Consider the following 16,440-nt stretch of genomic DNA (forward strand, 5'->3'; position numbering starts at 1 on the left):
TCTACCATATGGGAGGTCCGCGGTTCAAACCCTGGGCCTCCTTGACCCGTGTGGAGCTGGCCATGTGCAGCGCTGATGCGCGCAAGGAGTGCCTTGCCACGCAAGGGTGTCCCCCGCGTAAGGGAGCCCCACGCGCAAGGAGTGCGCCCCGTAAGGAGAGCCGCCCAGCGTGAAAAGAAAGAGCAGCTTGCCCAGGAATGGCGCCGCCCACACTTCCCGTGCCGCTGACGACAACAGAAGCGGACAAAGAAACAAGACGCAGCAAATAGACACCAAGAACAGACAACCAAGGGAGGGGGGGAAATTAAATAAATAAATAAATCTTTAAAAAAAAAAAAAAAAAAGCTCAAGGTTATTTAAAAAAAAAATAAAAAAATAAAACAAGGTTCTGAAGATACTTCCCTATGTTTCTTCACAGAGTTTTATAGTTTTTATAAAACTATTTAGGTCTTCAGTCCATTTTGAGTTGATTTTTGTGTATGGAGTAAGGTAGAAGTCCACTTCTCTTTTGAATATGTATATCCAATTTTTCCAGCACCATTTGGTGAATAAACTATTCCTTCGCAATTGAGTGGACTTGGCACCCTTGTCAAAAATCAGTTGGCTGTAAATGTGAAGTTGATTTTTTTAATAAGATTTATTTATTTATTTTTCTCCCCCCCCCCACCCCGGTTGTCTGTTCTCTGTGTCTATTTGCTGCGTCTTCTTTGTACACTTCTGTTGTTGTCAGCGGCACGGGAATCTGTGTCTCTTTTTGTTGCATCATCTTGTGTCAACTCTCCGTGTGGGTGGCGCCATTTGGCTGCTCTTTCTTTCGTGCTGGGTGGCTCTCCTTACAGGGTGCACACCTTGCGCATGGGGCTCCCCTACGCAGAGGACACCCCTGCGTGGCACAGCACTCCTTGCACGCATCAGCACTGCACATGGGCCAGCTCCACATGGGTCAAGGAGGGCTGGGGTTTGAACCACGGACCTTCCATGTGGTAGACGGATGTCCTAACCACTGGGCCAAATTCCATTGGTTTGTTTGGGCTTTTTGTTGTTGCTGTTGTTCGTTTGGTTTTTTTGTCTTTGAGTTATTGGGCTGGATTGAACCTGGGACCTCCCATATGGGAAAGCACGTGTTCAACCACTTGAGCCATATCTACTCCTCTCCATTGGTCTTATGTCTGTCTTTTTGCCAGTATCGTGCTGTTCAGGAAGTGTGAGACTTCCACCCTTTTCTTTTTCAGAATGGCTTTAGTTATTTAGAGCTCGTTACCCTTCCATATAAATTTGATAACTAACTTCCCTTTCTTCAAAGAAGACTATTGAAATTTTTATTGGAATTGTGTTTAATCTGTATATTGTTATGGGTAGAATCAACATGTTAACAATATTTAGTTCCCAATCCATGCATTTGGAAGTTTTTCCATTTAGCTGGGTCTTCTTTGATTTCTTTTAGCAAAATTTTGTAGTTTTCTGTGTATAAATCTTTTACATCTCTGATTAAATATATTCCTTGATATTTGATTCTTTTAGTTGCTCTTGTGAATGGAGTTTTTTCTTATTTTCTTCTTCTGATTGTTCATTACTAGTGCATAAAAATATACTGATTCCTGCAGGTTATTTGTTGTTCTCTGCCAAATTCGTTTATTCTAATAGCTTTATTGTGGATTTTTCAGGGTTTTCTGAACATAGGGATATGTCATCTGCAAATAGGAAATTTTTCTCTTCTTCCTTTACAATTTGGTTGCCTTTTATTTATTTCTTTTGCCTAAATGGTTTTCTTAGATCTTCCAGTACAATGTTGAAAACCAGTTGTGACAGTGGGCATCCTTATCTTCTTTCTGACCTTAGGGGGAAAGCATTTAGTCTTTCACCATTGAGTATGATTTTAGTGTGAGTTTTTCATATAGGCCCTTTAGCATATTGAGGAAGTTTCCTTATATTCCTGGTTTTCTAAGTGTTTTTATCAAGAAGCAGTGCTGGATTTTGTCAAATGCCTTTTCAGTATCAATTTGAGATGATCATGTGGGGTTTTTTCCCCTTCCTTCTGTTAATTTAGTGTATTACATTAATTTATTTTCTTACGTTGAATCCCCCTTGCCTACCTAGGATAAATCTCATTTGATCTTGGTGTATAATTCTTTTAATGTGCTCTTGCAATTAGTTTGCCCTAATATTTTGTTGAGAATTTCCCTTCCTATGTTCATAAGGCATTTGGTCTGTAATTTTCTCTTCCTGTGGTATCTTTACCTAGCTTTGGTATGAGGGTGATGTTGGCCTTGTAGAATAAGTTAGGGAGTGTTTCCTCCTCTTCATATTTTGGGGAAGAATTTGAGCAAGATTGGTGTTAATTTTTCTTGGATTGTTTGGTAAATTCACCAGTGAAGCCATCTGGTCCAGGGCTTTTCTTTTGTTGGAAGATTTTTCATTACTGTTTCAATCCCTTTGCTAGTCACTGCTATGTGGAGGTCTTCTGTTTCTTCTTAAGTCGGTGTAGGTAGTTTATTTTTCTAGGAATTTGTCCCTTTCATCTAGGTTATCTAATTTGTTGGTGTACATTTGTTCATGCTGTCCTCTTATGGCCCTTTTATTTCAATGGTGTAGGTAGTAATGTCCTTTTTATTTCTGATTTCAGTCATTCGTGTTCTCCCTTTGTGTGTGTGTGTGTGTGTTTGTGTCAGTTTAGCTAAAGGTTTGTCAAGTTATTTGATCTTTTCAAAGAAACCACTTTTGCTTCTGTTGTTTCTCTGAATTATTTTTAATCTCTATTTCATTTATCTCTGCTCTAATCTTCATTGTTTCCTTCATTCTGCTTGCTTTGGATTTAGTTTGTTCTTCTTTTTCTAGATATTCTAGCTGTAAGGTTAGGACTCTGTTTTGAGATCTTTCTTTGTTTTAAATATAAACATGTAGAACTATAAATTTCCCTCTGGCACACTTTTGCTGCATCCCACAAGTTTTGGTATGCTGTATTTAGTTTTTATTTGCCTCAAGTTATTTCCTAAATTTTCTTCTGTGACCCATTGGTTGTTTAAGTGTGTATTAATTTCCACATATTAGTGAATTTTCCATTTCTTCCCTTGTTATTGATTTCCAGCTTCATTCCATTGTGGTTAAAGAAGATATATTATATGATATCAGTGTCTTTTAACTCAGTGAGACTTGTTTTGTGAACTTTGGAGAATGAGCCATGTGTACCATGGCAGAATGTATATTTTGCTACTGTGAAGTGTTCTATATATGTCCATTATGTCTAGTTGGTTTAGAATATCATTCAAGTCTTTTATTTCCTTATTGACCTTCTGTCTGGGTATTCTATCAATTATTGAAAGTGATCTATATTTCTCCTGCTATTAATGTAGAGCCATCTGTTTCTCCCTTCAGATCTGTCATCATTTGCTTCATACATTTTGGGGCATTACCATTAGGTCTATATGTATTTATAATTGCTGTATCTTCCTGTTGAATTGACCCCTTTATCAAAATATAATTACATTTTTGTCCTTCATAACCGGTTTTAACTTCAGTTTTACCTGGTATCAGTACAGTGTCTCAAGCTCTCTTTTGATTACTATTTACATAATATTTTTTTTTCGATGCTTTCACTTCAAGCTACTTATGTCTTTGAATTGAAGGAGAGTCTCTTGTAAACAGTATATAGTTAGGTCATGCTTTTGTATCCATTTTGCCAATTTCTGCCTTTTGATTGGAGGGTTTAATCCATTTTCACTTAAAAATCGCTACTGACTATGCAGGGCTTTTCTCTGCCATTTTGCTATTTAGTCTTTGTGAATCTTACGCCTTTTAGTCCTTCAATTCTGTTACTGAAATTAGGCTACTTTACACTTCTGTCCTTTTCTTTGCCCATATTTTCTTTAATATTTTAGAACACAAACAAAAAGCAGTATTAAGAAAAACAAGACAAGAGGCTTGCATTACTAGACTGTTGGCTTAGTTCTTTCTCCGTGTTCTTTTATCTCCTTGAACATATTGAGGATCATTTTTTTTTAAGTCTTTGTCTAGTAAGTCTACTTCTTTTATGGTCCTCTTATTGCTTGGTTTCTGGATTTTTATCTTAGGATGGGCCATCATTTTCTGTCTCTTTGCTTGCCTTTTAATTTTTTGCTATACACTGTACATTTTAATATTTGTGTTAACTCTTAGGACTTTTGAAGCTGTATTTTCTTGATTTGCACACACCCTGTTTCTGTGGCCTTAAACTGTTTTCCATGTGGAGGATGGGTACTGTCTTTAAGATTCCTCTGCTGCTTTTGCCTGAGGAAGGTTGGATCAATGGCCACCTCTAGAGCTGGCCCCTAGCCATATGAAGTTACTCATTAAAAGCAGTGATCACACCCTCCAGAGTTTGGAGGACTAGCTAGGTGCTTTTATATCACCAAGGCACCAGCAAGCTGCACCAGGCCGGGGTACAGTAGCCATTGCAGGAAGGGTGAAATTCATTGGTGTGTACTGTGTTTTATCAGCCTCTTCCTCTAGTTCTTCCTTGGATACTGCACAGTGTCCCACTAGACTCTGGAGTTTCAAAATAGTTGATTCAGACACTTCCTGCTAATTCAATAATTGTTTTGGTGGAGGGACTGATTCCTAGAGCTCCCTGCTCCACCGTTTACCCACAGTATCCTAGATCATTTATTCTTTTTTTTTTTTTTAAATATTTATTTATTATTATTTTTTTAAATTACATTAAAAAAAATATATGAGGTCCCATTCAACCCCACCGCCCCCGCCCCCCACTCCCCCCACAGCAACACTCTCTCCCATCATCGTGATACATCCATTGCACCTGGTAAGTTCATCTCTGAGCATCACTGCACCCCATAGTCAATGGTTCACATCATAGCCCAGACTCTCTCACGTTCCATCCAGTGGGCCCTGGGGGGATCTACAGTGTCCCGTAATTGTCCGTGAAGCACTATCCAGGACAACTCCACATCCCGAAAACGCCTCCACATCTCATCTTTTCCTCCCGTTCCCCACACCCAGCAGCCCCCATGGCTACCGTTCCCACACCCATTCCACATTTTCTCTGTGGACATTGGATTGGTTGTGTCCATTGCACACCTATGTCAAGTGAGGGCTTAGATTGCACATGGGTACTGGATGCACTCTTCCCGCTTCTAGTTGTAGACACTCTAGGCTCCATGTTGTGGTGGTTGACCTTCTTCAACTCCATGTTAGCTGAGTGGAGTAAGTCCAATAAGTCAAAGTGTAGGAGCTGAAGTCTGTTGAGGCTCTGGGCCTGGGTGTCATATTATCAGTCCAGAGATTCAAATCCCCTACATATATCTTAAACCCAGCACCAACTACAATTCCAATAAAGTAGCATGCAAGTCTTGTGAAAAGAGATCCCCTCTGAGTCCATTTCCATCACGCAGAAACACCAGCTCCAAAGAAGGGCCATCTGTCATGGCAGTGAACCCCTTCTGCCATGACCATAGAACCCGTGGGTCTCTTTATCCCTCAAAAGAACCAATACCTGGGGTTGTATCTACCTTATCTGTCTCTTAGACTCTGTTCAGTTGTACATAGGGGTATTCCTTCTGACAACCTCCAGACTCTTTTTTAGAGACTCACAGCCTTATAATCTCATTTCTCCTTTCCATTTCCCCCTTACATTAGGTCAAACCGCTTCCCGAAGTCATGTTATTATATGTAGACAGGTATATTCTGCTGTTCCGCATTGAATCTTTGATTCAAGGTCATTTTCTAGTTGCTTCTTCAGCTGGTATGTGGTAGTGATCCCTCGGTGCCAGGGAGGCTCATCCCCGGGTGTCGTGTCCCACGCTGGGGGGAATGCATCACATCTACATGCTGAGTTTGGCTGTGAGAGTGGCCACATTTGAGTAACATGAAGGCTGTCAGGAGGAAACCCCCAGGCACAATGCTACTCTAGGCCTTGTTCTTATTGCAGGTGCATAGGCTCAAAAGTGTAGCCATTAGTATCAAGAGCCCACTGTTGGGCCCTCCTTCCTTCCTGGTTCTTGCCGTTGCACCTGGAGGATTGCCGCTGCTCTCCCAGGGCCCACAACAGTGACCCCCCGGCCAGGAGCCCAGTACCCCCCCAGCTGTTGTTTTTAATTGTTTCCACTATGAGTATATATAGACATTACCATATACCCTGGGCATATGCCCTGTATAACTCCCTGTCAACCATATATATCCTGTCAATAACATCCCATATCAGTATTCCTCCGCTGCCATTGTTGAACCACTCTGTGATCCAAAACTTCCCGTAAAGTGAATCCCAACATAATGTCAGCTTCAGAAGAGTCTTAGATCACCAAAATTCATATATACAATATACAGTATTTCCCCAGATCCACCATAAAACCTTTTCCCTTCCACAGCAATAATCTTTTAACTTATTCATATCATATTTCCTGAAACTGATGTACAGATTCCGAAACTATAGTTTTCAAACAAGGTAACATTTGTGCTTACTATGTGGTCCATACTTTAGGTTGTACAGTTTTCTAAATTTTTTAGTTATCCTATGTTTTGTCTTATGGTTTTCATTATTAGTCTGTCGTCCCCTATATGTTTTTGGTGTAATATTAGCTGTTTTATATTCATCCTCGTGTACTCTCACATAACTCCTCTTTTGCCCCCTTATTTACCTTTGTTCCATCCATTGCACGTCCATTTTCCCCTCCCCTTAGGGCCCACAACGCCTGCCAATCTAATGCCCTGGGAGCCGTCCTTTCTCACGAGAGATACAGTTCTCTCTATTCGACGGCATTAGTCTTCCCCAGGATATGGGTCCACCCCACCCAATGGTAGAACCCACCTTGGCAAAATGAGCCTTCAGCTGTTCCCTCCGGAGTCCATCCCGCATCAGACCATACCCCCTGAGCGTCCTAACCAGGTAACCCTCCTACTTATACTTTGATACGTTTTACTCAACATTTAGTTCTCAATGAACTTCTGGCACTCTCCCATGTTTGTATGTTTCCCCTCCCTCCCACCTTTTTCTTGGACCATATTACCCCTCTTCCCATCCCCAGCCCCCCTCAAACCCAGAAAACCCCACCCGAAGGTAACCCCTTGCCCCCATTTTGTCCCTTCTTTGTGCTCATACTTACCCCCAGCTCATCACAGATTCCACCCCTACAGACATTAACTCACAGCCTTCCTCCACCCCCCGATTTCCAGTAAGCCACTTTTCCAGACTCTAGCTCTCTGAGGCAGTTACTTATTTCATATCATTGAGGTCATATAGTATTTGTCCTTCAATGCCTGGGTTGCTTCACTCAACATAAGATTCTCAAGGTTCATCCATGTTATCACGTGCGATTGTAGTGTATTGGTTCTTACAGCTGAGTAGTATTCCATTGTGTGTATATACCACATTTTATTGATCCACTCATCTGTTGATGGACTTTTGGATTGATTCCAACTTTTGGTGATGGTGAACAATGCTGCTATGAACATTGGTGTACATATATCGGTTTGTGTCCTTGTTTTCAGATCTGATGGGTATATACCCAGCAGTGGTATTGCTGGGTCATATGGCAAATCTATGGATAATTTTTTGAGAAACTGCCAAACTGTCCTCCAGAATGGTTGGATCCTTCTGCATTCCCACCAGCAATGGATGAGTGTTCCCCTTTCTTCACATCCTCTCCAGCATTTGTATTCTACTGTTTTTTTCATGGCTGCCAATCTTATGGGAGTAAGATGGTATCTCATTGTAGTTTTGATTTGCATTTCCCTGATAGCTAGGGATTTGGAGCATTTTTTCATGTGCTTTTTAGCCATTTGTATTTCTTCTTTGGAGAAGTGTCTATTTAAATCTTTTTCCCATTTTTTAAATGGGTTGTTTATCTTTTTGTTTTCGAGATCTATGAGTTCTTTATATATGCAAGTTATAAGTCTCTTATCAGATATATGGTTGCCAAATATTTTCTCCCATTGTGTAGGCTCCCTTTTTACTTTCTTGACAAACTCCTTTGAGGTGCAGAAGGCTTTAATTTTGAGGTAGTCCCATTTATCTATTTGTTCTTTTGCTGCTCGTGCTTTTGGTGTGATATTCATGAAGCCATTTCCTATTACAAGGTCCTGTAGATGTTTCCCTACACTGCTTTCTAAGGTCTTTATGGTCTTGGCTCTTATATTTAGGTCTTTGATCCATCTTGAGTTGATCTTTGTATAAGGTGTGAGATGGTAATCCTCTTTCATTCTTCTACATATAGCTATCCAGTTCTCCAGGCACCATTTGTTGAATAGGCCATTCTCTCCCAGTTGTGAGGGTTTGGTGGCTTTATCGAATATTATATGGCTATATACATGAGGTTCTATATCTGAACTTTCAATTCGATTCCATTGGTCTGTGTGTCTCTCCTTATGCCAGCACCATGCTGTTTTCACTACTGTAGCTTTGTAGTATGTTTTGAAGTCAGGAAGTGTGATTCCTCCTATTTCGTTTTTCTTTTTCAATATGTCTTTGGCTATTCGGGGCCTCTTTTTATTCCAAATAAATTTCATAGTTAGTTTTTCTAGTTCCTTAAAGAAGGCTGTGTTGATTTTTATTGGGATTGCATTGAATGTGTAGATCAGTTTTGGTAGGATAGACATCTTAATAATATTCAGTCTTCCTATCCATGAACAGGGAATATTCTTCCATTTATTTAGGTCTTCTTTGATTTCCTTGAACAATCTTGTATAGTTCTCGATGTATAAGTTTTTTACCTCTTTAGTTAAATTTATTCCTAAGTATTTGATTTTTTTATTTACTATTGTGAATGGTATTTGTTTCTTGATTTCCTCCTGATCTTGCTCATTATTGGTGTATAGAAATGCTACTGATTTTTGCGCATTGATCTTATAACCTGCGACTTTGCTAAACTCATTTATGAGTTCTAGGAGCTTTGTTGTAGATCTCTCAGGGTTTTCTATATATAGGATCATGTCATCTGCAAATAATGAAATTTTGACTTCTTCCCTTCCAATTTGAATGCCTTTTATATCTGGTTCTTGTCTCAGTGCTCGAGCCAGTACTTCCAAGACAATGTTAAATAGGAGCGGAGACAATGGGCATCCTTGTCTTGTTCCTGATTTTAGAGGGAAGGATTTCATGATTTCGCCATTGTAAACAATGTTGGCTTTAGGTTTCTCATATATACTCTTTATCATGTTCAAAAAGTTTCCTTGTATTCCGATCTTTTGGAGTGTTTTTATCAGGAAGGGGTGCTGTATTTTGTCAAATGCCTTTTCTGCATCTATAGATATAATCATGTGGTTTTTTTCTCTCAATCTGTTTATATGGTGTATTACATTGATTGATTTTCTTATGTTGAACCATCCTTGCATACCTGGAATAAATCCCACTTGGTCATGGTGTATAATTCGTTTAATGTGTTGTTGAATACGATTAGCAAGTATTTTGTTAAGTATTTTTGCGTCTAGGTTCATTAGAGAAATTGGTCTGTAATTTTCCTTTCTTGTGGTGTCTTTGTTTGGCTTTGGTACTAGGGTAATGTTGGCATCATAGAAGGAATTAGGCAGTGCTCCTTCTGTTTCGATTTTTTGGAATAGTTTCAACAGGATTGGTGTTAGTTCTTTCCGGAATGTTTTGTAGAATTCCCCTGTGAAGCCGTCTGGCCCTGGGCTCTTCTTAGTTGGGAGATTTTTAATGACTGATTCTATCTCTTTGCTTGTGATTGGTTTGTTAAGATCATCAATTTCTTCTTTCGTCAGTATGGGCTGCTTATGTATTTCTAGGAATTTGTCCATTTCCTCTAAATTGTCATTTTTGTTGGAATATAGTTTTTCAAAGTATCCTCTTATGATAGTCTTTATTTCTGTGGGGTCAGTGGTGATATCACCTTTCTCATTTCTTATTTTGTGTATTTGCATCTTTTCTCTTTTTTTCTTTGTTAGTCTCACTAAAGGTTTGTCAATTTTGTTGATCTTCTCAAAAAACCAGCTCTTGGTCTTGTTTATTTTTTCAAGTGCTTTCTTATTTTCTATTTCATTTAGTTCTGCTCTTATCTTTGTTATTTCTTTCCTTCTTCTTCCTGTTGGGTTACTTTGTTGTTGTTTTTCTAATTCCTTCAAATGTGCAGTTAGTTCTTCAATTTTTGCTCTTTCTTCTTTTTTGATATATGAATTTATGGCTATAAATTTCCCTCTCAGTACCGCTTTTGCTGCATCCCATAAATTTTGGTATGTTGTGTTATCATTATCATTTGTTTCAAGGTAGTCATTGATTTCTTTTGAGATTTCCTCTTTGACCCACTGTTTTTCTAAGAGTGTGCTGTTTAATTTCCAAATTGTCGTGTGAAGTCTGGGTCTCTGTCCCTTGCAAATTTCCAGCTTGACTCCACTGTGGTCAGAGATATTGTTTTGTATGATTTCGATCTTTCTGAATTCATTAAGCCTTTCTTTGTGGCCTAGCATATGGTCAATCTTGGAGAATGTTCCATGTGCGCTTGAGAAAAATGTATATCCTGCTGTGTTTGGGTGTAATGATCTATATATGTCTATTAGATCCAGCTCTTCTAATATACTGTTCAAATGTTTTGTTTCTTTAGTGATTCTCTTTTGAGATGTTCTGTCCAGAGTTGATAGTGGTGTATTAAAATCCCCCACTATAATTGTAGATGCATCTATTCTTTCACTTAGTTTTTCCAGCGTTTGCCTCACATATTTAGAGGCGCCCTTGTTAGGAGCATAAATATTTATGATTGTTCGATCTTCTTGACAAATTGTCCCTTTCACTAAAATATAGTATCCTTCTTTGTCTCTCACAATTGTTTCGCATTTAAAGTCTATTTTGTCTGATATTAATATAGCTACTCCTGCCTTTTTTTGGTTGTTGTTTGCTTGTATGATTGTTTTCCAGCCATTCACTTTCAACCGCCATGAGTCTCTGGGTCTAAGATGTGTCTCTTGTAGGCAGCATATAGATGGGTCGTATTTCCTTATCCAGTGTCCCAGTCTGAATCTTTTGATAGGTGAGTTTAATCCATTGACATTCAGTGTTATTACGTTTAGAGAGTTATTTATGGTAGCCATATTTTGGTTGGATTTGTGTTTGTTATATTTTGTTTGTATTATTTTATTTTCCCCTTCTATTTTTGTCTTTCTTGTTGCTTTTACACTCTTCTCCATCTCTGACTGTCCTGTTTTTTCCTTTCTTCCTGCAGAATTCCCTTAAGAATTTCTTGAAGGGGAGGTTTCTTGTTGATATACTCTTTCAGTTTCTGTTTATCTGTGAATATTTTGAACTCTCCATCATTTTTGAATGCTAGTTTAGCTGGATAGAGTATTCTTGGTTGGAAATTTTTTTCCTTTAGTACCTTGACTATATCATACCACTGCCTTCTTGCCTCCATCGTTCCAGATGAGAAATCAGCACTTAATCTTATGGAGTTTCCCTTGTATGTGATGGTTTTCTTTTCTCTTGCTGCTTTTAGAATTTTTTCTTTGTCTTGAGCATTGGATAATTTGACAAGTATATGTCTTGGGGTGGGCCTGTTGGGATTTATGACCAGTGGAGTGCGCTGTGCTTCTTGGATATGTACATCTGTCTCTTTCAGTAGATTTGGGAAGTTTTCATTCATTATTTCCTGCAACACTCCTTCTGACCCCTTTCCCTTCTCTTCTCCTTCTGGAATGCCTATAATACGTATGTTTGAGCGTTTTGCTTTATCATTCAGGTCCCTAAGTCCTATCTGGATTTTTTCTACCTTTTTATTGACCACTTCTACTATCTGTTTGATTTCCAATGCACTGTCTTCCACATCACTAATTCTCTGCTCTGCCTCTTCTAGTCTGCTGATATTTGCTGCAAGTGTATTTTTGATTTCTTGATTTGTGGTGTTCATTTCCATCATATCTGTTATTTTTTTGCGCATGTCTGCAATTTCCCCTCCAAGTGTTGTCTTCACGCTGTTAACCTCTTTCATTACTTCATCAAATTTGTCAGTGATAAATGTTCTGAGATCTTTCATTGCTTGTGCGAAGTCCTGCCCCCCTTCCTGATTTTCAGTTTGTTGATTGGATTCAGCCATGTTTTCCTGATTACTGGTTTGGTTTGTAGATTTTTGTTGCTGTCTTGTCAACATTTTTTCTTTGACGGGTTTAATCAGTTCCTTAGCTTCTTTGTCTAGTCTTGGAGATTAATTAGCTGTTGTTTTTGCGTAAGTGTTATATCTTCTCTTTGTCACTTTGTTCTTCTTTTTCCAATTTCTTATTGCTAGTTAAGCTCACTTTAAAGGAAAGTATTAGTGCTGGGGAAAGTCAATTGTGTAAGGAAGGAGAAAGTGTGAAGTAGTATTGGTGATATATGTTTACAAAGCAACAATATGAGTTCTGGGAGGATGGAGGTTAGATCATGTAAATTGTGTAGAGTTATAGTAGTAGGAAAGTACCTATAATGAGGTAGACGACTGAATATGGGAGGAATGTGGTACGTACTAAGAGGCTATTGTTTTCGTGAGAGAGGGAAAGAGAAAAGAAAGGTAATAGTTTCAGGGACGAATACCAGATGGAAAACTAAACAAAGGTATTAGAAATTAAGAGTTAGACACTTTGTGGATCAAAGAAAGGGAGATGGAATATAGGAGAGATAGCAGATGGTGGAGGATATCAAGTTGTAGGGGAAAGAGGATAGTGTAGATAGGCTAAATCTATTCACAGAGAAATGAGGCAGTGGAGGGTGAGGACACCCAGCAAATGTGAGGTATTTCCTGTAGGACCTATTGTATTGTTAAGGTAAAATAGTATAAGAAGAATATTGGGGACAAGAAAGAGAGGATTAAAAAAAAAAAAAAAAAAGAACAACAACAACAACAACAACAACAAAAAATTAAAAAATAAAAAATAAAAAAACAAACAAACAAAAAACCAAAGAACAGAAACCCCGCCGCCAGGCTCGGCTGGGCTCAGCTGGGCTCCGGTCCCCCGCCCGCCGCCCACCACGGCCCGGTGTGGCGTGGCTGGGCTCGGCCGAGCTCAGCCGGGCTCCACCCCTCCGCCCGCCGCGGCTCAGCCGGGCTCGGCCGGACTCGGCTACCCTGGCCGCCGCCCGCTGGGGCTCCGCGCGGTGCTAGCTGCCTCGGCTCCACCTACCCAAGGAGGGAATCCTCCACACGTAGCTGGGATCTCCGTGTATATTTCACAGATGGATCCTCTCTCTTACCTTCCCTCCAAATCGATGTCCAGACACCTCCGGACCAGGAAAAATCCCGAAACAGCCGGTCCCAAAGAGTCTCCGACGCCTCCCAGCCGATTCCCCCCAGGAGCTAGTAACCGGGAAGTTCACTCCGCCGCCATCTTGCCTCCCCCCAATCATTTATTCTTTACAGGCAATCATTTGTTGCAGAATTCAGATATAAAGTAACTAAGATAGCAATTGACAGTAAATTGCTATGTGTTTAATTTGTCATTACAAATTACTATTACTAAAAGGAGAAGCACAGTTTTTTGGTTTTTTAAAGAAACCTACAGTCTAGTAATGGAAGTCTCATCTTTTTTTTTATCTTTTATTATATATATATTTTTAAAAGATACATAGATCACACAAAATGTTACATTAAAAAATATATGAGGTTCCCATATACCCCACTCCCTACTCTCGCCACTCCTCCCACATCAACAACCTCTTTCATCAGTGTGGCACATTCATTGCATTTGATGAATACATTATGGCACACTGCTACACAGCATGGATTATGGTTTACGTTGTAGTTTACCCTCTCTCCCAGTCCATTCAGTGGGTTATGACAGGATATATAATGGCCTGCATCGCCCCTGCAGTATCATTCAAGACAACTCAAAGTCCCAAAAATGCCCCCATATCACATCTCTTCTTCCTTTCCCCGCCTTCAGCAACTCCTGCTGTCCTTGTTTTTAATACAGCTTTTTGTTTGATTTTTCTGTTTTCTAAATTGTGAAAATATGGACAGACATGAAAAGTAGCTTGATTTCAGTAAAAAAAATTTGGAAAAAGATTAAAATTGTTGGGAAAAACTAAATTATTTCAATAATTTTGTATTAATTCTGTTTGAAAATACTGACTATTGAGTGCTACTCCTTAATTTTAAGGAACTTGGAAGAAAAATAATATTATCCTAAGTTTTAGATTATTTAAGATTTTAGATTGATGCCTGCTTCTGAGTAAATCAGACCACCAAACCCACCCCCCCCTTTTTTTGACTTTTAGTTCTTATTTTCTTTTAGATTTTGATTAATTACTATTGTCAAGAGAGATATTTTCATCATGTGATAATTGTTGCCAGTGAAGGAATTAAGAGGTATGGCAGTGATCCAATCTTCAGGTTTTATTATGCCTATGGTACATTGATGGAAGGTATGTGCTGATTAATAAACATGTGCTGTCAGTTTTAAATTCTTGCCTTGCACTAAGGACATCTTTTCACATCATAATCTTGATTTTCAGGTAAAGTTCAAGAAGCTCTTCGAGAATTTGAAGCTATTAAAAATAAACAAGATGTATCACTTTGTTCTCTAATTGCACTAATATACGCCCATAAAATGAGTCCTAATCCAGGTATAGTATTTAAGTACACTGCTTAGGCCTTTGTCCTACTCACCTCATTTTGAGTTTTCATAATTATCATATTCAGTATCATTGTACTGTACTATATATTGCCTATAGGTACTATTAATACCATATATGTTTTATCTTTCTGACAAGGTTATAAGTTCATTGTGCATAAGGAATATGTATCTTATATTGCTTTCATATTGCTTATATCCTGTCGGGTGGAGTTAACTTAAGATGAGTGTATTTTATAAATTGTCATTAAAAAAAAAAAGGCCAGTGTAAAAGCAAGTCCATTAATTGCTCTACAGCAGCCAATTTCACAAGTGGTTATTTGCAAATATATAGCTGTGTACAGCTTATTTCTTGTACTCTTTTTTTTTTTCCTTTGTTTTTTATTTTTTAAAGATGCTGTATCTTAATGGCCTTTGCTCCCCTCCATAGGGGCTAGCTCGTGGAAAAATTTCAGCAGATTTTTAGCCAATAGTAGATTAGGAAATAAGATGAGATTAGAGAAGGAACCTTACTCATAAATTAGCAATTAAAGTTGCATGAACTGTCTTAGTGGATAGTGTAACGTTATTGGCTGAAGCAAAAGAATATCAAAGTTATAGATAATAATGAAGAAATAGAGTTGTATTCTTCCATATATATGCAGTAATAGTTAATAAGATTGTTAATATAGATACCTTTTCAAAAGATTAAATAATAACCAAATAAGAAACAGTTTTTTCTTCACCCACATTGATATGCACAAATCCATTAAAAGTTATTTAAAACATTAATATATTTAGTAAGTAAATACATGTAACAATTAGGTGTTTACTTTCTGAAGGAGCCTGTACCAAGTGCAGTTAGAAGCTATAAAAGAATTGTAAGAAATGATCTGTGACCTCAGCTTCTAATTGAGTTGAGAAAAAACATATAAAACCTGCAAATATTAAATTCCAACATTACTGTTAAATAAAGCTGTAAGAAATGGAACAAGTAATTCAATAATTATTTGAAAATGATGCGTATTGTTCATCCACAAGACGAAGCTGAAAGGCTTTGTGAGAGATGGGATTTAATCTGCTCTTTGAAGGACTTAGAGGATTTGAATATGAAGAATATTTGCCAGACAGGAAAATGACAGGGGCGATTGAAGGTGGTTCAGGATTAGGCTCTCATGAATCCCTTTTCTCTGTGCTCCAGGGAGAGTGTGTACCTGGAACAGAGAATTTATATAGAAGAGCAGTAGTAAGTAGGTCTAGGAAAAGAAATTAGTACAAACTATTTTCTTCCTGGAATCAAGTGTTCAATTAATTTTTAAGAATGCAGCATTGATTCTGTTGAGAAATGTGATTTCCAGGACACTAAAAAGATGAAGCCCAAAATATTGTTTAGGGACAGCTGAGTACTGATTTTGCTTTCCACTATAGATGATGCTGAATGGACTTGAACTTCATTTGAGGCCCAGAGGTCTGTAAATATTGCCTGGTAAAGTCATAGATTATTAGTGAAGGTTCTTCTTGAATGCTCAAGTAAGCCCTGATTGTAAACAGGCTATGAAAAAGGAAGAACTTGAGCTGAGATCTGGCAAGAGCCAACTTTGTGCAGACCGTGTCACAGGTAACTCAGACCCCATCAGGGACACAGATGGAAATCTGGGATGAGAAGTATAATGCCTGCTCCTGCCCTGATGAGTTTTTTTCTATTTTCTATATCCTGGCTGTTTAATTAAAACTTATGAATATGTGGGAATGGGGGAAAGAGGTCTTCCTGCCAATTATGTTTTCTAAGGCCATGAAACTATACCTTACATATTCCTTGGACTTAAGAGCCACAAACCTGTCTTTGGGTGCCATTTTCTAAAAGGGAGAGCCATTAAAATCAAAGCTCTAAACTTTGCATTTCTTCTTCCATATTGCATAGCTAATCCT

General features: G+C 38.5%; 1 protein-coding gene across 3 annotated transcripts in view; it reads left to right on the forward strand.

Moving 5' to 3' along the window:
* TTC21B (tetratricopeptide repeat domain 21B) overlaps positions 1–16,440 on the forward strand; it is a 97,508-nt gene that overhangs the window by 6,001 nt on the left and 75,067 nt on the right. The window contains exons 2-4 of one of the 3 annotated variants that reach the window (XM_071216333.1): positions 14,194–14,323; positions 14,414–14,524; positions 15,940–16,129. In XM_071216333.1, the coding sequence (XP_071072434.1) occupies positions 16,066–16,129 (64 nt within the window). In that variant the 5' untranslated portion in view covers positions 14,194–14,323; positions 14,414–14,524; positions 15,940–16,065. The remainder of the gene's footprint in view (positions 1–14,193; positions 14,324–14,413; positions 14,525–15,939; positions 16,130–16,440) is intronic. The other 2 variants (XM_058300708.2, XM_071216334.1) reach the window with 2 other exon arrangements.

Source organism: Dasypus novemcinctus, chromosome 7 (assembly GCF_030445035.2).
Source record: "Dasypus novemcinctus isolate mDasNov1 chromosome 7, mDasNov1.1.hap2, whole genome shotgun sequence".
In the NCBI taxonomy this organism is placed as follows: domain Eukaryota; kingdom Metazoa; phylum Chordata; class Mammalia; order Cingulata; family Dasypodidae; genus Dasypus; species Dasypus novemcinctus.